Below are 21,362 nucleotides of genomic sequence, written 5' to 3' on the forward strand. Positions count from 1 at the left end.
TTAAAAAAATAATAATATTAATATATATTGGAGAAAATATAGTTTTGGTTACACAGTATGTAAAAAATGTGTGATTGCATCTTCGAAGTTCCAAGCAGCTTGTAAGAGCACAGTGTGAGGATGTTTTGAGCGGGTCTTCAAGCTGGGGTGTCATAAGTGGAAGCCGGCTACTGGAGTAACTAAAATTTGAACAATGTTTTGAGGAAATAACTCTAAGAGGTAAGAGTTTGGACTCCGAGAATGGAAGTATAAAACAAAGTTCAAAGTCTCGCTTTCCTCTTAAAAATTTATTTGTAGTTACAGGCCATTGTGAGCTTCAGTTTGACGTTTCATCCCGAAAACTATTTTCGTATTTTTCTCGTTAAACGGACGTTCGATGGTATCGTCGAACTCTGATGATACCATCGAACTCGAGCATGACCGGTGACTGTGTTTACTCTTGCCATTTCCTCTCCTGCTTGGTGATATTCACGATGGAGCTTCCAACGTTGTGATAGTGGAGTAGACCAGATGCCCGAGTCGAGACACGGGAGCAACAACGCCGACATTTGAGACGGTGTCACAAGTAACACTAAGAAGTGTGTGAGAGAAATTCGCCGTGTCGTTAGCCTAGGATATGTTGAGTAAATATTATAATATTAAGCTACAACTTTGCACGACTGGAGTGCTGTGGGCGACTGCATTTTTCTCTGGTTGCTCTCCCATGATCAATACACTGCAGTTGGGCTCCCCAGAAAAAACAAACGTTTCTATTATCTTTAAGCAAAACGATTGTATTTTAACGGAGTTGCAAATGAAGAGAACGGTGTGCCACTTCTTATATGACCAGAGCTGCAGTGTGGCTTTAGGCAGTGCACTTTGCTTCAAGTTTAGGCGAGGAGTGATTTAAAGTATCAGCTTGTGTTGTAAATCTTTTACGTATTCTAGTCAAGTTGTATTGTGTACTATTCCAGTCAAGTTGTATTGTGTCTTTGCTTATTCTTGGTGGATTTTCTAGTGGAAATTATTTATAGTTTTATTATTTTGTGTTAATATTTTGTTTTGTTAACGTTATTTTATGTAGATCGGATCATTTGTTTCTCTGAAAACAGCATTTTGAAATGTCTCCCTTATTATTTACTTATTTAAATAATTTTTGAAGTCACTGGTAATCTTTTTTCATGTTCTTAATTAAAATCCTGAAAAGGCATGTTCACACCAACACTGTTCTCAGTTAACTGCGGCAGTGTTCAGACTGGACAACAATACCAAACTTGTGTTCGAAACAATGGTCAAAACATTGGAACAAATAATAAATAAACGCAAATGAAAAGCAAGTCGAAACTTCGTTGCAAATTGGCTTTAAATTTTCATAAAGACAAAAAAGAATTAGAACTTAGTTATAGAGCGATCAACGAGGCTCTGCGAACAACATCTGAGGTGCCTGTCGCGAGGTGCGCCTGGCGTGAATACTGAGGAACCCATGAATACCGAGGATATGAAACTGTCGGGTCTTTAAGATTATACGGCGGGCTGTGTCATACATATTCAAGACGATTCGGCAGAGATACTTGACGTACCGGAGCTCAAAGAAGCGTGTCTCCCGTCTGGCGGCCGGCCCCAGGTGCAACTGAATATTGTAAATTATGAGTCTAGTCAACCCAACTGCAGGGGCCCCCCTATGAGGGAAGGAGACACTGACTCTGGTGGCAACCACAGGGTACTGTTGGTACAAGGGAGGGGTCCACGGGCGTGCTGCTGGTGTTGGTACAAGGAACGAGTCCGAGGACGTGCTGCTGATGTTGGGACGAGTCCGAGGGCATGCTGCTGGTGTTGGGACGAGTCCGAGGGCGTGCTGCTGGTGTTGGTACAAGGAACGAATCCAAGGGCGTGCTGCTGGTGTTGGGACGAGTCCGAGGGCATGCTGCACAGAAGCAGGAACAGAAGCAGCCAGAAGAACTTAAGCTGCCAACGTGTCACACTCTATGTTGATACATTTAATACCTTATTAATATCCCCCATGTAATGTCATTCATCCATTTGTCACCTAACCACCTCACCATAAGAGGATATAACCAGGTGCTAACACAGTAGAATTCTGTTTACGGGCTCGCAATAGCCCGTGTTACATGGACACTTCGTTTTGAGTAGCTAAATCTGAAACAACAACAAACAGTAGAATTTCTAACTAACTAAAATTGCTAACACAGCTGTAATTTCAAGTTACAGCCCCGCTCCTGTGCCAGGTAAGTCCACTACGGGATCACCATAGCCCGTGTTACTTGGAACGTTTTGTTCCCAGTAACTGAATCTTAAACAACAGTAGAATCTGTCTTTGAGAATGTGAGGTGAGACCTTACGAAACGCATCACTAGACGTCAGACCCAAGTAAAAAGTAAAAATGAGCTTTGGAGAGTTAATATTTCAACTTCCTGTTTCAATGTAGAAAAACATAAGGAATATCGAGAAGATTCGTGCCTGAATCATAAATCTGAAATTTTCTGTCGTTTTTAACGAAATATGTTCAAAAGAAAGACTGCAACCAAAATATAATATATATATATATATAAATATATATATATATATATATATATATATATATATATATATATACATATATATATATATATATATATATATATATATATATATATATATATATATATATATATATATATATATATAATATACAGGCCTTGGTTAACAAATTGAATTAAAGAATCATTTAAGGAAAGCCGAACACTTTATAGAAGGTACTTTAAGAGGCCCATCACTCAGAGCACGATGAAGAATGTCAATTCAATTTCTTCTTTATTATGCACCCCATACCCATCCCGTGGGCGGTGGTGTAAAGGATTACAGAGGCACATAATCGGTTCAGGAACTGAACAAAGAAATATTTAGGGATTATACACCCGCTTCTGGACACATTAAAAAGGCATGGAAATAAGTTAATGAATATCTCGTAAAGAAGCCAGGTGACACCATGAAGGGTTGTTTGTTGACAGAGTTGCACCAACAGCTGCTAACTTTCACCATCTCTTGCAGTTAGTTCTGTGGCAACCACGCTGTTGCCACAGGCAGTTTGCCTGGGAGCGCCTGGGACACTCGCCCACGTAAAGCATCATCTTCTTTGTAACATTGGCATCACCATGGGGTCAATTATAGGACATTTTATTACCACTGTGCAGAACCAGAATTGACAAAGTCTGTACAGAAGCAAAACTCATAGTTTTGCTGATATAATTTTATATATCACAGTCTATGGAAGACTATGGCTTCCATAAAATGCTAAAAGCAGAGTTAAACAGCATCAGTGGTCTCGCGCCATGAGACTTTCTCTTAACAGTAACAATACTTAGTGATAGGTAATGTGCAGACGTTGCTACAACTTCCCAGGGAGCAACTTAACAACGAGGCCGCCGTTACTATTGTCCTCGCACACGTTCCCTGTTTGACGCCCACCTCAACTGGAAGCTTTCCCTAACCATCTTACAGGCTAAACTGTTACAATTGTGCGCCGCGTGTTACATGACTGCTCCTTGACTCCTCGCCTTTGTTCACGCAGCAGTGGGAAGTGAGAGCTGTAATCCTACTCAGTCAGAAGTCGTCTAATCCTGTACTAACTAATGGGGAGAGAGAGAGAGAGAGCACCAGCTAAACACGTTGAAAACAGCATGGGGGGGGCGCTCTCGCTCCTGCTTGGGCGCCGCCATTTTGTTCAGCTGCCGTGGGCCGTGGGCTCCCCGCATGCTGTACCTGAGCTCTTTACTACCGCATGATCCCGCCGGCCTTCACCACCGGCGACGCCTTCCCCTTCACCATTGGCGACGCCTTCCCCTTCACCACCGGCGACCCCTCCCCCCTTCACCACCTGCTGTTCTTCTAGGTCTACGGGCTGCTGTTGTCTCCAGGACGCCCTTAACGCGCTCCCTGCTCCTCTGAATCGGTCCTCATCTACCTCCACGACACCAGGTAACACGTTTCTGCGCTCCCATGCCCATCCAGTGGGCGGTAGTGGGCCCGCATGCCTATCCTGTAGGCGGTAGTGGGCCGCATGCCCATTCTGTGAGTGATCATGGGCTCGATTCCTAATCCAGTAAGTGATAATGGGCCCCACGCCCATCCTGTGAGCGATAGTGGCCTTAATTATTTATATTGTATATGGTTGTATGTTGTATATAATCGTGTACGTGTGTATCAGAGCCCGTCCTCAGGATGAAGTGATTACCAAGAGACACCAAACCCATTCTCAAATCACCTGGAGAGTTATCTAGATATTTGTGATGATCTGAAAGCATATTACGGTTCCAGGGATAATCTTCTTGTAAATTGGCAAGAAAAGCTTTGTCCTAACAGATAATATTCTCAAGTTATAACTATATTGTATTATAAATCGTTCCCTTAAAATATAAAAAGTCACGTGTTTCCAAAGAACGTCCAGGAAGTGATTTTGCAGGTGGAGACAAATTATAAACGATTTGACTTAAAAATTAAATATAATGACTAAATCTAATAAATAAATATAATAAAACGTACAAATAAATCTAATAAAACCCCATAGCTGTACACGTCTTCCCCTTTGTCGAATTTTGTCGAGAACACCATATTCTTCCCATATAAATATTTCATCAATTGTCAGGTTTTGTGCTTGTATTCCTTGCGTACAAATACGGGGGAATTAACGTTTCATTTAGAGCTGTAATGCGGTAATCTAAAACATAATTGAAACTTACCCAGATCAACTTGGAATTAATAGCAATGTTTCGTATCTCTTGAGAAGGAGAGAAATATATAAACTTTGTTTTGGCTTCTTTCCCCCCCCCCCCCCCCATTAAACTTTTAGTATTGGCAACAAATGCGTCTTGTTTTGTGTATTACAACGAACTGTTCTGTGTTATAGCGAAGTGTTCTATAACGAAGTGTTCTGTGTTAAAATGAAGTGTTATATACCATAACGATCAAACCGCGTGAAAAATGGCTTTAAAAATGTCGCTACTTCAAGACTTCTTCACTCCTTAAAGACAAACTTTCTACACATTGAAACTACTACGAAATGCGAGAAAAGATGAAATCCTTTAATATATATATATATTTATTAGACTAATTTATTTTTTGTTTGCATTTGGCCTTTAATTCACGAGTATAGAATTGATTTATGAAATAATCAGTGTTTGTTTAAACTGTTTACAAAAAAAATAACACTTGAGAACACAGGATGACGCATGTACACCTGAGATGTACACCTGAGATGTACACCTGAGATGTACTTAGTGTTGCAAGAATAATCACAACAAACACGTGATTCAGTTATGCCTAAGTATCCGCTAGGAAAATGAAACAAAAATTCCGGACGTTTTCGTTTCATTTTCTTAGCACCAAGTATGCCTAAGTATTCACTATCGGGCAGAGAAGATCCCGAGGTCGATGCTCGGGCAGGACGAGACATATGGCCGTATTGTCGAACACCTGATACCTCTGTTCACCTAGCAGGTGAGTAGGTTCTGAGAAATTAAATAACAGATTTGGCTTGCACCCCGGGTAAGGTCGGGCGCTCTCCTAAGGGGCGGAGGGAGGGCCTCGATAAGCCTTGTAATGAGGGTGGGATGTAAGGATGTATCAACCAATCAACCAGGGGAAGGGGGGGGTTATGGACGGGGTCTGGAGGAGGAGGAGGGGGAGGGGGTCATGTGTCTGGTCCCGTGCCTGTTGGGTGATCACCGCTCACACAAGCAGAACAGGGACACTTCCTCTGGGAATCAGTAATCAGGCCCCGCGGAAGGCCCCACCTCCCGCGTCTCCCTAATTAAGCTGCAGGTGTCATCGCCCCCGACCCAGGTGTGGAGGCGACCACCAGCACCCCTGCAGGGCGGCTACCAGGTGAAGCGGGGGGCGCAGTGGACATCTCCAATGGACCTTCATGGCATGGGCGGGGGGTATGCGTGTCAAAAAGCCGCCCGTGGCTTGGGCACAGAGAGGAGGGTGGGTGTGGGCGTGTCTAGTAGCTACACCCCGCCCATGACACGGGAGGGATTGTAGTGGGGGGGGGCGCCCCCCGTCTCCACCTGCACAAACATGCACGTGGTCACACACATTAACAAAGTGGTCCTGCCCAGCGTGCATAGTTGATCACCTCAGCCCTGGCTTCTATATTCCATTCCTCAGCCACCTGTGTTCTGCACGGCGACCAGCCTGACGCGGCGAGCTTCCTGCAGCCCCCGGCGCACCGATGGTACCCAGCTGGTGGTTCCAGTACACAGGAGCCATCCAGACGAAGGGCTCTGGTGGTAGAACCAGGTGGCAGCCAGCCGTAGTGCTCTCCTGATAATATAGGTTTTAGGCCGGTGTTACTGCGCCAGGAACGCCCACGTTCGAGCGATGGATCAGAGGAGAGTTGGGAGGAACCAAAGGGCAGGTGGGAGGGATTAGAACCAGAGAGGAAGGTGTAAGGGGGACCAGGACCAGAAGACAGATAGAAAGGGACCAGGGGACAGATGGGAAGGGACCAGGACATGTTGCAGGTGGGAGGGGGAACTAGGGTGTAGATGGGAGGGATCGGGACCCATAATTCAGGTAATCTAGAGCAAATATTGCTTGAACCTCGGCATAATTACTTCAGAAACGTTCCAAAGAGTTTCCAGCTCAGGAACCATTACGGAATAACGTCTGCGAAATCTGACAAAAATCACATCGTGGGAACACCCTTAAAATTGATTTCAAAATGGCGGACGGGCTCTTTCCTGCGAGACAACACAAGATCTGATTTAGGCTTTGTAACGAGAGACGATGATATAGTTGCAGGTTAAATGGTTTACAACAAATTATCTTGCTTTAAATAACTTACATGACACTACAACTTGAAGTTATGCTGCGAGTAGTCGACTGTGACTGATAATTTTGTGTTTGAAATTTCTGCTGGGCGCTCGCTGGCCGTTTTGCGCAGCTGCGCTTGAAATTATATTTCAAATTCTTCTTATTGGTCATTTCCAACCATGCAACACAAGGTTTTCTTTCCGTGTTTCACACTGGAAAGTTCGCCTTTAAGAATGCTGACCTCTGAAGAATTGTGGGTGATTTGTAAGTAGAAACTGGGCAGCTGACAGGAAGTGGTTAACCTCTCACAAGAAGGAGCAGATGGTAGAGATGAAGCTACAGCCGTGGAAGCCAAGATGATGCAGCAGCAGCAGCTGGAATAAGTGATCACGGTGTATGTCGGAAAAGGTCAGCGTATAAGATTATCCACTTTCAAACAAATACCGAAATCAGAGCATGTAATGGAACTTCGGAGGGAGGGAATTATCAGGAGAAATCGCGAAGTTCTTACGACTATATAGCACTTAGAAGGGGACAGGACAAGGATTTGGGAAGGGACGGGGTGGAAAGGAATGGTACCCAACCACTTGGACGGTCGGGGATTGAACGCCAACCTGCATGAAGCGAGACCGTCGCTCTGCCGTCCGTCCTGTGAAAGCCGTTGTTCTGACTGGTCGTTTAAGGTAAGAAGCCGTATGAAGTATTACCTGGATGTTCTTTATGCTGCGGACTGCGTCTACCACCACACCGGCAGCGGTAATCTTCGAAGCGGACAAAAACATTCGTCGCCAATACTCTTCCGTCGCGCAGGGCTCCATGACGGGGACCAAGTAATGCCGAGAAACACCAAGAATTCCTTCACACATGTACTTGGAGGAGCATGACGACACTCCCGCTGATTGGTAACTTAAGTTCGAAACTGGAGGAATATCTTCAAGAAAGTCAGAGCATCTACAAACGCAGGCACACGAAGAGAAAGATTTGAGAACATTACGGCGAGAATACCATAATACCGGGTGAGAGTGGGAAGGCGGGTGTAACAACGCCAGACGCTGATGAAGTTCTTCCAGCGGCAGGCGATGAGTCACAATAACGTGGCTAAAGTAAGTTGACAAGTCGATCACAATCGACTTGAGAATGGTCCAGGACGGACCGAAACGTCGTCGTCCCTTCACCTTCTAGTGTGTGGTCTGGTCAACAAAGTTCTTCCAGCTTATCACCGTAGGTCGGGACAAATGTGATATTGAGCTGGAGAAGATTTACCTTGTAGCTGGGCAAGAAAAGGTTTTTTTAATCGGAATTATTTAAAGAAACACGAAGGATGTGGTGGAAGGTCACTTCTTACACAGATTCACTGATTATCAACATGATTTAGAAAAACTGTCACCAGTCAATCTAAGCTTGGATGTCGGGACGCAAGAGCTGAAGCTCAACTACCTCAAGTCTAAATTGATGAGAACACACTAACACCGGCGGCCCAGCCCGTCCTCCTAAGGTTTCCCAACGTCAAAAAATTGTCGTACTAAAGTGCCATAACCTAACCTACCAGAGGACCCACGAACAGAAAACGGGACAGTATATCAATTTCGCGAGCCGCTACCATTTTCTAGTACGCCAATTTTCTTTGCCTTAGAGTAAAGTATACGTCACAATGCAACGTTCTATTAGGAGAACGGGTTGCCTCGGTACCCACCTCACGGGACCTCAGACTACCCATTTAAGGGGTAACTCCTAGGATATGATTCTTAACGCGCGGGAGTCGCAACACCGGTCGCCGGGTCTCATTACAACACTGGCTGGACTTGACACGTGCCTCGTCATAAAGCTCACTTTACAGTCCCTCAAACTCGAAGTGACTGCCCGTGTCAAGGGTCACGACGGAGGTGACTGTAAGTGTCAAGAGTCGCAGGACAGACGACGCTTAAGTGTTGTGTGTCACAGCAGTGGGTGTAACTGGTCACAACAGAGATTGGCACAGTCGCAAGCTACAACAGAGGATGTAAGGTGTACGTGTAAGGTAATTATGGTGTACATGTGAGGTGGATGACAGATGATTAGTGCCAGAATTGTGACCCCTGGTGCCGGAGTGGTGACCCCTAGTGCCAGAGTGGTGACCCTGGTGCCAGAGTGGTGACCCCTGGTGCAAGAATTGTGACCCCTGGTGCCAGTGGTGACCCTGGTGCCGGAGTGATGACCCCTGGTGCCAGTGGTGACCCCTGGTGCCAGAGTGGTGACCCCTGGTGCCAGTGGTGACCCCTGGTGCCAGAGTGGTGACCCTGGTGCACAATACACAAGTTGGTTTATTTATTTATAAGCTAAAACTGGAACTGTTATAACTGCTCTTGAGAAATGTTGGACCATTAGTATCCGTTACTTCCTCTGTGTGTGTCTGTTCAGCCACACCCTCCCTCTCCCACACACCACCTCTCTCACACCCTCCCATCCCAGCATCCGAACCCCACCCCTCCCAGTCTGTCTACCCACTTGACCCCTTCCTCCCACCCTCATAACCTACCATCGCCAACGTTCCCACCCTTTCCCGTAGCACAGTGGTCTACGTTCCTCGTCCCACAACTGAGGTACTAGAGTTTAATCCCCGGCATGGATAGAAACGGTTGGCATGATATCCTTTCACCTGATGCTTCTGATCGCCTAGCATAAGTCCAGGCTTACCGTCCCCGAGACAAACGGGAATTACAGGTGCAGGGACGGGTCAGGTCAAAAGTATGCGGGAGTCGGTGGACGCAGGTGTGGCCAGGTGTTGTGCAGGTCGGGCACGTGTGATCCCTGTTGACCTCTGGGTAGCCGAGCGCTCCATTACGGCCTACTACCTCCATACTGATCACTGGCCAGGGGCACCGCAGCCCCTATAGAGACACGCCGCCGGAGACCCGCACCATCCAGGTGATAGACGGAGCATGATAGATAAACTGGCAGATATATTGAGGTATCGGGAAGGATGAATAGTGAGAGCAACCCCTAGCCAGCGCACACCCAGCGCATACCCCGCGAGGCTGAGACAAAGGGGATGGACTTTGTTACCCGTTTGATAAACGTGTTAAATAATTACGATATTAGTGTAACCTAATACAATAATCTAGTATTATAAATTTATATTAGTATTATATTAATTAGGAGCATAAGGATGTTCGTTACACATCTGTAGACTGTCGGCTTACAGGTTCCGGAAGATGAGAGGAAATGTCAACACTGTGGAGAAATGCCCGACAGACCACTGGAACATTAAATAAATAAATAAATAAATAAATATGTTTATTCAGGTAAGGTACATACATACAAGTGATGTTACATTAATGGATTGACATCTAACATTATCTAACACAGTGCACAGTTACAAACCCATTAAGATTTCAACTTAGATTCAACAGAGCAGAAGAAGTTGTTAAACAAATATGGCAAAATCTTACTGAAGCGATCATACGAGTCATAAATACTCATACTCCGCCCAAGTAAAACAGAAACAAGCAACACTTGGTGGGCCAGCCAGAGTCTTAGGGCCCGCGCAGGAATATCCCTGCAAAAGAGAAAAGAAAAAAATTTGTAGGCTTGTGGAGAGAATCCCAGGGAAGGGATTCTCTCCACGAGCCTACGAGTTTCCAGGAAACATAAATCTCACAACTCTAGAAGAGAGAAGAATCAGAGAGGATAAGTTGGGCAAGGATAGTTTGTTTAAATTGATAAATAAAATAGAGGGCGTGGACATAGGTAGATGCTGGAAACGCAAATATCTATGAAATATAAAGACATATTCATTCAACATATTTGCAGTGAAATTCACCGAAAGAAGAAATTGTGGAAGCCACCTCCATCCACAATTTTAAGACCAGATTCGTTAAAGAACTAAAACGTCATTATTCATAACGAAATGGGTACATTAAGGGCACGACCTCGCCTCTCCCCATAGTCTCTATAAGGCAAGCACGGGTAGGTAAGGGCGTTCCGTTACCATAGGTGGTGGTGGTGGTGACCTCATATAGTCAGCACGCGACAAACAGCCAGGGAGAATGCTAAAATAATGCCTTTAATGGCTGGCGGGGGTCATAGAAGCGGCCGCCCTTCTCCCGCCAGCCCCGCTCGGCGCCGCTCTGCAGGTGGCCTCCAACAGGAATGCGAGCAGAGATGCCAGCGTCTGCCCTCAGATCGTGACGTGAATGTTGGTGGGCGTCTGGACGGGGATCTTGACGAGAATATCATGAAGACCAGAGATTTTTACGAGTATGAGTGGATGATATAAATCCAGCGTGATTTATAAATATAGATATCTATATAAATTAGAATGTGTATGTGTTTGAAGCTGGAGGCCAGATGCGGTGGGCTAGCCTCACCCGATTGTTCAGCGTAATTCAGCTGGGTACATGCCCAAAATGGCTGGGATGGAGTTGGCATCAATCAAATGAGTTCGGCATGACACAGAGCCATTGGCACCCCTGTGAACCTCTTGACGACTCTGGGACCTGCTGGACTTTTAACTTTCTAGATACTAAATTCTTCCTCTGTGTGTCTGTTCCGTCAGACCCTTCCCTCCCACACACCACCCTCCTTCGCACCCTCCCATCCCAGCATCCGAACCTCACCCCTCCCAGTCTATTCACCCACCCTCATAACCCACCACTGCCAGCTTTCCCACCTCTTCCTGTAGCACAGTAGTCTACGTGTTTTTTTTTTTTACGTAGTACGTACTACGCGCAATTTCCTTTTTCTACCACATAATAAAACATTAAACACTAACATCCACAAAATTGTCGAAAAACTCTACCTGTCATACTTTGACCATAAGTAACAGTGTTCATGATGCCACCTACACCAGGTACTCACCTAGTGTGCTTGTGGGGGGGGGGGGTTGAGCTGCGGCTCTTTGGTCCCGCCTCTCAACTGTCAATCAAATGGGGTACGGATTCCTGATTCCTCCTCTTCCTCCATACGCACCTTCCTTCTACCTTCGGAGTCAATCGTAATCACGTGTTGTAAATGTGTGCACACTGTAATGTGTGCTGACATGTGCTACATAGACACGTGGTATGATACACACTGACACGTGTGATACTGGTGTTGTACTTACTGATGCACGATACATGCTGACAGATGATATACACACGTGAGACATACTGACAGATAATATATACACATGATTCATGCAGACAGATAATATATACTGACAGATGATCCATACTGACACACATATAGTTCATACCGATACACATGGTGCATACTGATATGTGACTAATACTAACCCATGATACACACCGACATGTGATACATCTATACATGTGATACATCTATACATGTGATAGATCTACATCTACACATGTGACAGATCTATACAGGAAACGCCAGTATTTTATACCCATTTACACCTGCTAATGCACTCAATTATGTGAACCTTCCAATCTGTAAGGAAACTCTGCGACCAGTCTGTCTGTCTGTCTGTCTGTTTGGACAAGTACAGCAGCCATGATCTTGGTAACGTACAAGTTTCTCATGACGATGATAAACAACTGTTGTGACTATTAATACTCGCAAGGACACGCAGTGTGTGTGTGTGTGTGTGTGAGTGAGTGTGTGTTTGTGTGGCCTTGAGCCAACGCGTGTCTGTGAGGGCATTACAGACCGTTGTTTGGCTTCCCCCCGTCTCTTCCCTGTCGTTGGCACTTCGTTACTTTAGGCTAATGTGACGCAAGATCATTTCCCCAGCTTAACGACTGTATATATATCGGAAGCTCTGTTCTCCTACTTCACGGGAGACATCTCCCGTCACGCAGGGTGCAGTCGCACCTCCACAGATCTCCAGTATCATCTATTGATACTATTGATATCATCTATTGATTTCCAGTATCATCTATTGATACTGGAAATGGCTCAAAAGGGCCACCACTTATGGGCTATTCATGCCCAAGCCACCTTTTGGGTGGCTTAATCTTCTCTCTTTCTCTTCTCCTACTTGGAAAATGAAAATGAAAACGGATGAGTGAACTCACCACCCAGCTTGACATTTTTGTTGGTCATGTGTCAGAATGGTACAAATCTTTTGAACCTTCTTCGGTTCTTGGTTAACTTGAGACGGTTAAGCAAGTCCCAGTTGTGTCTGGATACAAGTGACAGGATGAACAACCCAGCGTTTCTTCCTATTTGGGGGAGTGTCTTGGGAGTGAATTATATCATGAAGTTAATATACATTTCTATGGCCATAAGAAATGTTCTGATTACTCTAATTCCTAAGTTATTCCAGCAGAATGCCTTCCACACCATTCCCTCTTTCTAGATGTCTTTGCAAGACTTTGAATGGATGGACCTGAACTGTCTTCCCTGTGGAGTTAAAGACTTTACTCCTCCTTAGATATAGTGCTTCAAGCATTCAAGAGGTTAAGGTAATTACCAATAGAAAGCGTTAAGACAATACAACTATATAGCACTTGAAAGGGACGTGATGACAGGGAGCTGGGATAGGCTGTAGGGAAGGAGCGCTGCCCAACTACTTTGACAGTCAGGGATCGAACGCCGACCTGCAAGAAGCGACGCCGTCACTTTACCGATCAGTCCTTGTGAATGGGGCCACGCATGCGTGGAATAGTGTGTTCATGGTTGCATTACCGCCTCCCTCACCCTACACACTGAAAAATCATTTACCAAGTGTATATTTTACATTGCAAACAAGCGCGTCATCCTGACTGTGCTCTCAAGAGTGAGTGTTGAAGGTGACTTCCCCTGGATAAGAAGTTATTTGTCCAACAGGATGTCCTCTGTCATCTCCCAAGGATAGTGGAGTGTAACTAAGGACCTTGAACTGGCCAGGCCGGCGGGAGGTGTCATCTCCTCCCTATGAGGCTGTCCTGAGGGCTCATTAATTAATGAACTAAAGAGTCTTCTGTTAAATTATGTTCTTAGTAAATCCAACGAGGCCTCTTGAGTCACTACGTGTACTGACACAATATATATACTCGGCCGTGTATCAGACACGAATAAGAGAGCTTCCTTCTCAAGGTTGTGTGGGGGAGGGAAGCTGTCAAATTACCCCACTACGGTCAGGCAGTGTTGTCTTCTCTCACTCGTATCCTCACACACCTCGCCAGGGACTCCACCCGGATACATTTTGATTTATATTACGGTGCCTGGATGAGTCTCTGTAATGAGACTCATATTAGCGTGTCTACGTATTTTGCTGTATATTTCTGGGAATATGACATGACGCTAGATAGAGTTCTGGCGTCATTGCGCCTCGTCCAAGTCATATGTAACTTGTTGTAGCTAATGCAAGTTGACGTCACGCGTCGGCGATACCGAAAATGATTGGCCGAGGATCGTCACTGTTTGCTGACGTGATGGTGAGGTCACCCCTCCAGCTCACTCGGCCCCCACACACTGGTATGAATAATAATTTTAGCATCAATGGTCACCGGAGACATAGTCACGCGTTGGACCCACTCTCTAGCAATATTTGCCGATGGCAGAAGGTTGTCCATGACCTCAGCCGGCCGACAGTGGGAGCTTTGCTGGGGATCAAGGAAGTAATGTACTGCCTGTTTGACAACTGTTCATCATGTTCAACAATGTCGGCGACCTGGTCAATCATCCAAGGTTCAACAAAGTCTTCACTGGTGTCTGATCAGCACAGCTTGATCTGTGACACTCCTGTAGTTCTGGCCAGGCACTCGGCCCTCCTGGGAACCGCGACACGTGACTGTACTCTCTGTAGTGTGGTTGAAACGTATTACAAGTGACCTGTAATAGTGACTTCAGTCTCGAAACCGAGACTGAAGCTCGGTCTCGATCTCTTGAAGAGACCGAGAGAGTTCATACAGCTTTATCTTTCCTGTATCCCCTTCTGTCTTTGCTCTCCCTGCTGCTTCTGCTGCCCCTACATCTCATGCTACTTCTACATCTCCTACTGCCTCTGTTGACTTTGTTTCTCTTGCTGAAATCACCTGCTGCTTCTACAACTCCTGCTTCAGCTGGCTTTGGCATTTTTACTGCTGCTTTCCTTGTTGCCCCTCCAGCTTCTTATTGTTCCTACTGTTCCCCATTCCCGTGACGAACCTGTTGTCTACTGCCTCTTCTGCCTTCCCCCATCCCTCCCCTGCTGCTCAAGCTATTGGTGTCAGCTGACCCTGCCGATCTGCTGATTTTGCTGAGCTGTTGACCCTGGCGCCCCTGCCGCTTCTGTTCCACACATCAACACAATTATAAGAGCATTAGATCAGGGGTGTCCACAGCATTACCAATGGCCTCCTCGCCCCTCGTGCAGAATACGAAACGACGCTGCCTGTGGCATTCACGGGTAGTTAACAGGAGCAAATAATCCAGCAATTAACATCACTAACAATTGGCAACTAATTAAAATAGGAATTTAGGAAGCTTGCTAATCTGTGTAGTTGGGTTGTTGGATATCCTTGGCAAGACTAGTAATTTCTGGGACGTGTGGAGAGGGAACTTGGTGGTACACCACCCCTGGGGGACACCATGCTTTGGAACGATGTCCCTTGAAGCTGAGGTTAGCGTGAAGACCCTTGAAGCAGAGGTTAGCGTGAAGACCCTTGAAGCAGAGGTTAGCGTGAAGACCCTTGAAGCAGAGGTTAGCGTGAAGACCCTTGAAGCAGAGGTTAGCGTGAAGACCCTTGAAGCTGAGGTTAGCGTGAAGACCCTTGAAGCTGAGGTTAGCGTGAAGACCCTTGAAGCAGAGGTTAGCGTGAAGACCCTTGAAGCTGAGGTTAGCGTGAAGACCCTTGAAGCAGAGGTTAGCGTGAAGACCCTTGAAGCAGAGGTTAGCGTGAAGACCCTTGAAGCTGAGGTTAGCGTGAAGACCCTTGAAGCAGAGGTTAGCGTGAAGACCCTTGAAACTGAGGTTAGCGTGAAGACCCTTGAAGCTGAGGTTAGCGTGAAGACCCTTGAAGCAGAGGTTAGCGTGAAGACTTAGGAGAAGAGTGTTTATTATTGTGGGTTGATGCGTGTTCCTCCGAATGATAATATTAGTGAAATGAATAAAATCTATGAATAAACAGTGCGTGTGTGATGCCAATATGCACGTATGGTTGTATTATGCATATTTTTGTACATTTGCGTCATTATGTATCTAGGAATATATACGTTTACATGTAGATTAGATATGAAATTGTGCGTGCGCGTTATCTGTGCTTGAATGAGTGTGCGCGCAGGTGGAGGCGCCGGGTACGGCGTCGGGGCACAGTGACCGGCTAGACTCCGCTGGGGTCAGCTGTGTGAAGGAAGGTGGTGGTCGCTATACCGCTGTGGCCGCTGTTACCCAGGTAAGACCCCCTACCCGGCAACACCACCCTCTCTGGCTACACGGGGGTCAGGGTGTTGTCCCATTCTCGGGAACTGGAAGCCCGTGAGAGCGGTGGATTGTTTCAAGCGCAGGTTAGACATATATGTATAATGTAAGAGATTCAGTGGATATAAATAGGAACTGCCTCGTTCGGGCCAATAGACCTCTGCAGTTTCTTGTACTCTTATGGTCGTATCTTCGCTTTGATATTCACAGCGGCCATCCAGCACCTTCCTCGTGTCGTAATGTGGCACAGTGCCTTGTGGCGCTCAATATATTATGGCCCAGAATTCACGGAATACATTTGTATGCTCATTTCCATTTCCGAAAGAGGTTACTATTATTATTCCCCAGTGTAGCCAAGTGCTAGAGGTATCTTGAGGTTTTCTTGAGATGATTTCGGGACTTTAGTGTCCACGCGGCCCGGTCCTCGACCAGGCCTCCACCCCCAGGAAGCAGCCCGTGACAGCTGACTAACACCCAGGTACCTATTTTACTGCTAGGTAACAGGGGCATAGGGTGAAAGAAACTCTGCCTATTGTTTCTGGCCGGCGCCCGGGATCGAACCCGGGACCACAGGATCACAAGTCCAGCGTGCTGTCCGCTCGGCCGACCGGCTCCCATAAACACTAGAGGTGCTCCTTGGCTTCAACGCCGTTGAAGATTTCAAACAAGAAAAGGCAATTAATAAATTATGATTGGGGGGGGGGCGACATGTTGCCATTTGATAACAATTGCGCAGTATTTGAGAGACTGTTATCAACGGCTGGTGTGGTTCACACGCCTTCGGCTTCCAACCCCAGGGAGCCCGGGTTCAATCCCCCCTCGCGGGACAGAAACGATTGAGAAACTTCTCCTTTCACCTGGTGCCTCTGTTCACCTAATAGTAAATAAGTACCTGGAAGGTAGCCAGCTGTTAAGGATGCATCGTGAAGATGTGTGTGTGTGTGTGTGTGTGTGTGTGTGTGTGTGTGTGTGTGTGTGTGTGTGTGTGTGTGTGATATCTACTATTCCATATATATTCCACACACACACACACACACACACACACACACACACACACACACACACACACACACACACACACACACACACACACACACACACTCACCCCTGTTGGAGAGAAATGTTAGTTAGAAATTTGCGTGTGTTAGAGAGAAACATATGTAGTAGACATAATAAAGGACAAATAAATAGGTTAGAAAGGCGGGGTCCAAGAGCTAATAGCTCAATTCTGCAAATACAAATAGTAAATACACCTCGCCCATGTGCACTCTGGAGCTTCGTGGCTGAGTGGACAGCACTCGGGAGTTGGAGAAAAGGATTTCCCCAAATGTCATTCATATCTGTTCAAGGTTGACTAAAAGAAAAAAAAATTAACTGTATTATATATTGTGCTTTATTATAATTGTATAGAACGTTTCCAACTTACAAGTGAGTGACAATCAGATTCAAGTTCATTATCAAGTGAGTGACAATCAGATTCAAGTTCATTATCAAGTGAGTGACAATCAGATTCAAGTTCATTATCAAGTGAGTGACAATCAGATTCAAGTTCATTATCAAGTGAGTGACAATCAGATTCAAGTTCATTATCAAGTGAGTGACAATCAGATTCAAGTTCATTATCAAGTGAGTGACAATCAGATTCAAGTTCATTATCAAGTGAGTGACAATCAGATTCATAACATTGAGAGATCAGGTACAGACAAAATTAAATCAGAAGAAAATGCGAAAGAAAAAAAATAGAGGTAAAGCATACAAGAATAAGTCAGGTGGAAAAGTAATTGAAACCCAGGTGACCGTAGCGTTTTGGGCAGTGACGTCATGATTTGGCATTATTCGCGTTCCGTTCTTGTTCTCACTCATCATGGTGAGTAGAGTGAATAATTCTGTTACGTTCGTATTTATGGTGGGTTGTTCTGCTGTTATGTGTTCAGCTTCAAGAATTTGTAATCTTACATCTTGGCCTTTAGCTAGTACGCAAGTGTTCTTATTCATCATTTCTCTCCTTTAGCGTGATGTCATGGGCTTGTCTCATGTGAAGTTTAGGGGCATCGGATTGAAGATAACAGGTTAAACGCCTCGTCAGCTTGGTCGACGTCATAACTATGTACTTGGATTAAAGGTTACATCCTTCATGTTGAGAGGTGAAAGGAAGGTTGCAAACAACGGTATATGATAGTCAAGTTACAGCCCCGCTCATGTGCCAGGTAAGTCCACCACGGGCTCACCATAGCCCGTGCTACTTGGAACTTTGAGTTCTGAGTAGCTGAATCTTAAACAACAACAACGGAAGGTTGCACAGCGATGAAGAGACAAAAGTATTTTAATTTGTTACAGTATTTACTTATTTCTTTACGTTTCGTTATTTCGTTACGTTATGACGTTTCCCAACGTCAAGAAAACGGTCAATGTAAAGTGTCCTCTCCTAACCTACCAGAGGACCCAAAACAGAAAACGGGTCAATACGTCACTTTCGCCAGCCGCTTCCTTTTTTTCAAGTACGACCATTTTTGGCCTTAGGTAACGCATACGATCGAAATGCGACGTTCTTTGTAAGAAGAGAGGTAGTTCAATACCCGGTGGATGGGGTAATAGAGACTCACCACTTGTGCCACCTGAATATCTCCCGCTACACAAAAATTAGTCACGTGGCGGTGAACAGACATCCAGGTTGACCACATGTACTAAACACGAATATTCTATAAGCTTGATATTCTAATTAGCGCGCAGTTGTTTCTCAAATACATTAGGCACGCGTCACGGGGATGTAATTAATTCCCCTGGTGTAAAACCACCAGTATTATTCAGTGGGCGGTGACTAGTATGCGATGAATAATTCCCGGGAGAATGATGAGTACTTCAGTGTTCTGCCTGTGTGGTTCTGTACCCGGTGATGAATCTACCCAAGCTTACCACTTATCATAAGATCATTGATCACTTGATCATTGATCATTGAATAAGATCTCTTATTGATCATTGATCTGGTCTCGGTGGACGGCGTGTTGGTGTCCTATCTTGAGGTTATCTTGAGATGATTTCGGGGCTTTTTAGTGTCCCCGCGGCCCGGTCCTCGACCAGGCCTCCACCCCCAGGAAGCAGCCCGTGACAGCTGACTAACTCCCAGGTACCTATTTACTGCTAGGTAACAGGGGCATTCAGGGTGAAAGAAACTTTGCCCATTTGTTTCTGCCTCGTGCGGGAATCGAACCCGCGCCACAGAATTACGATTCCTGCGCGCTATCCACCAGGCTACGAGGTCCTCACTATGATGTGTGTAGGGAAAGGGAGGAGAAGGGGGGGGAGGAGCTTAATCTACAGCCAATAATAACACTCCAACACCAATCAGGTCAGAATTGGCACCAGAACTAGCCAATGGTAGGTAGCGAAGACTGGTGCCCCTTGTATCAATTAGCAGCACATTAATCGTTAAAATATTATGACAGCCATTACTAAGTTATCTAACCATCAAGTAGATACTAAATCTACCACAGTTAATCATTATATCTCGCATGCTTTATATCCATTTATAAACATATATCTTAATGTCTAAACATAAGGTAATTAAATATTCATTTTTCATGGAGAAAAAATTGTAGAAAAAGAGTGAGGAAATGTCTCTAGCGTGAAACATACAGTAAGGGGACACTAAAGTAAATGTTCCCTCGAGTATCCCATTGTCGTCCAGGAGACTGGTAATTGGTTTAGCGTCGAGGGTGAAGCCGTAGGGCCATCACCCGTGGCGAGCCTTCAGGGGGGGGGGGCTCCCACGCCTGTGTTGTGGGTCCTCAGTACCCGCCCACCACCTACAGGTCCCACCCGCACCCTCAGTACCCGCCCACTATCAACAATACTCGTCCAGATTCTTCATTTCCCGCTCATCTTACCTCATACCCGCACACCACCCTCGGTGAGCCCGTGTTGGTGCTCTGTGGCAGTGTCAGCACCTGGAGAACATCCCCTTACTGCTGTTGCACCACCAGCACTTGCAAGACTCGACTGTGACAGTCAATAGACAGTAGCTGCATATGGAGAGTAATTAAAATATTTAAGTTTCCCCAACCCTATCCCCCCCGAGCTGTGAGCTCACAACCCCGACAAAGGAAGCAGCGCTACTTCCAACAAAGACCACTTAGCATTGTTAATGGAGTGGCGAGGTTGGCCTCATTACCATGGCGTGTTGGGTGGCTTGAATACACTCGCTGCTGAACGACCTATAGCAGGAGTCGATGCTTTGTAAGCTCACACACCTTTGCTGTAATGTAACGCACACACACGCTGTCGGCAGAAGAGTTTGTTGTGCTTGTCTACGGTGTGTTGCAAGCACAAGGGTGTGATGCCTCGCCTGCGCTCCTCTGAAGGTGTTGATCTTGCAAGCTTCTATCGGTGCAGGGTTTGACGAGCAGGACTCCTTGTATACCTTGTCAGAATATGATTTTATGGACGATTAAGAAGAATACTGTTGTAGTATTCCTAACGTTATCTATCTTCTTGGGCAGCGTCTGGGTGCTGCAAATGTAGATAGCTAATGTGATAAATGGAGAGAGTGACAGAGGCACAGGGGAAGCTTGCTTGTATGCATAACAATGGAAACGTGCTCCCCGAACATGTGTGTAGCCAGGTGTGGCAGGACTGGCGAGGTACTGACTATCAGAACAGGGACTACCTCCCCGGGGGAAGGCAAGAGGGGGGTCACCACACCGCGAGCGTAAGAGAGGAAGGAGCGGTCAACGTGCCGTGATTGGTGCCCCAGCAGCGGAAGAGGAAGCATCAAGGCGTAGAGCAGCCAAGACCAGTCGTAGGTCGGGAGTCGACCCATACACACGAGCAGGAAGCCTCAAAGGGGGTAGCCGGGAGAGCAGCCAAGACCAGTCGTAGGTCGGGAGGCGACCCACACGCACGTAGTGAACCACACAGCTCGGCGAGGCTCCCCCCAGCCCTTCGACAAGGCATGTACCAGTTGCACTCCGGGGAATTGAATCAGTTCTTACACTCACGTTAATAACAGCGCATCGACAGGCCGTAGACGACGGCCAGGTGGCAAACCATTACACGCAAGAAAAAGCTGACAATCGACTTGAGAATGGTCCAGGACGGACCGAAACGTCGTCGTCCCTACACTTTTTAGTGTGTGGTTTGGTCGACACTGACAGCGATATATTGGTCGTAAACTCGCTTGCTGTTCATGGAGTCGTAACGTGGCCAGAGAGTGTTGTGTCCGAAGTGGCAGGTAGCTCGCTCAAGGATTACTATACATGCGGCCCAGTTT

General features: G+C 46.0%; 1 protein-coding gene across 4 annotated transcripts in view; it reads left to right on the top strand.

Annotated features, from left to right (window-relative positions):
* The window catches only part of LOC123774777 (uncharacterized), a 37,306-nt gene that overhangs the window by 5,153 nt on the left and 10,791 nt on the right, over positions 1-21,362 (top strand). Inside the window, exon 1 of one of the 4 annotated variants that reach the window (XM_069310805.1) lies at positions 15,952-16,070. The exons of 1 other annotated variant lie outside the window; for it this stretch is intronic. Coding sequence is in view for 2 of the 3 variants with exons in the window: in XM_069310804.1 (XP_069166905.1) it covers positions 18,231-18,264 (34 nt within the window). In the remaining variant the exon portion in view is untranslated. Of the gene's footprint in view, positions 1-15,951; positions 16,071-18,115; positions 18,265-21,362 lie in introns of those variants that run through there. 2 more of the 4 variants (XM_069310804.1, XM_069310803.1) reach the window with 2 other exon arrangements.

This window comes from Procambarus clarkii, chromosome 68 (assembly GCF_040958095.1).
Source record: "Procambarus clarkii isolate CNS0578487 chromosome 68, FALCON_Pclarkii_2.0, whole genome shotgun sequence".
Classification (NCBI taxonomy): Eukaryota; Metazoa; Arthropoda; class Malacostraca; order Decapoda; family Cambaridae; genus Procambarus; species Procambarus clarkii.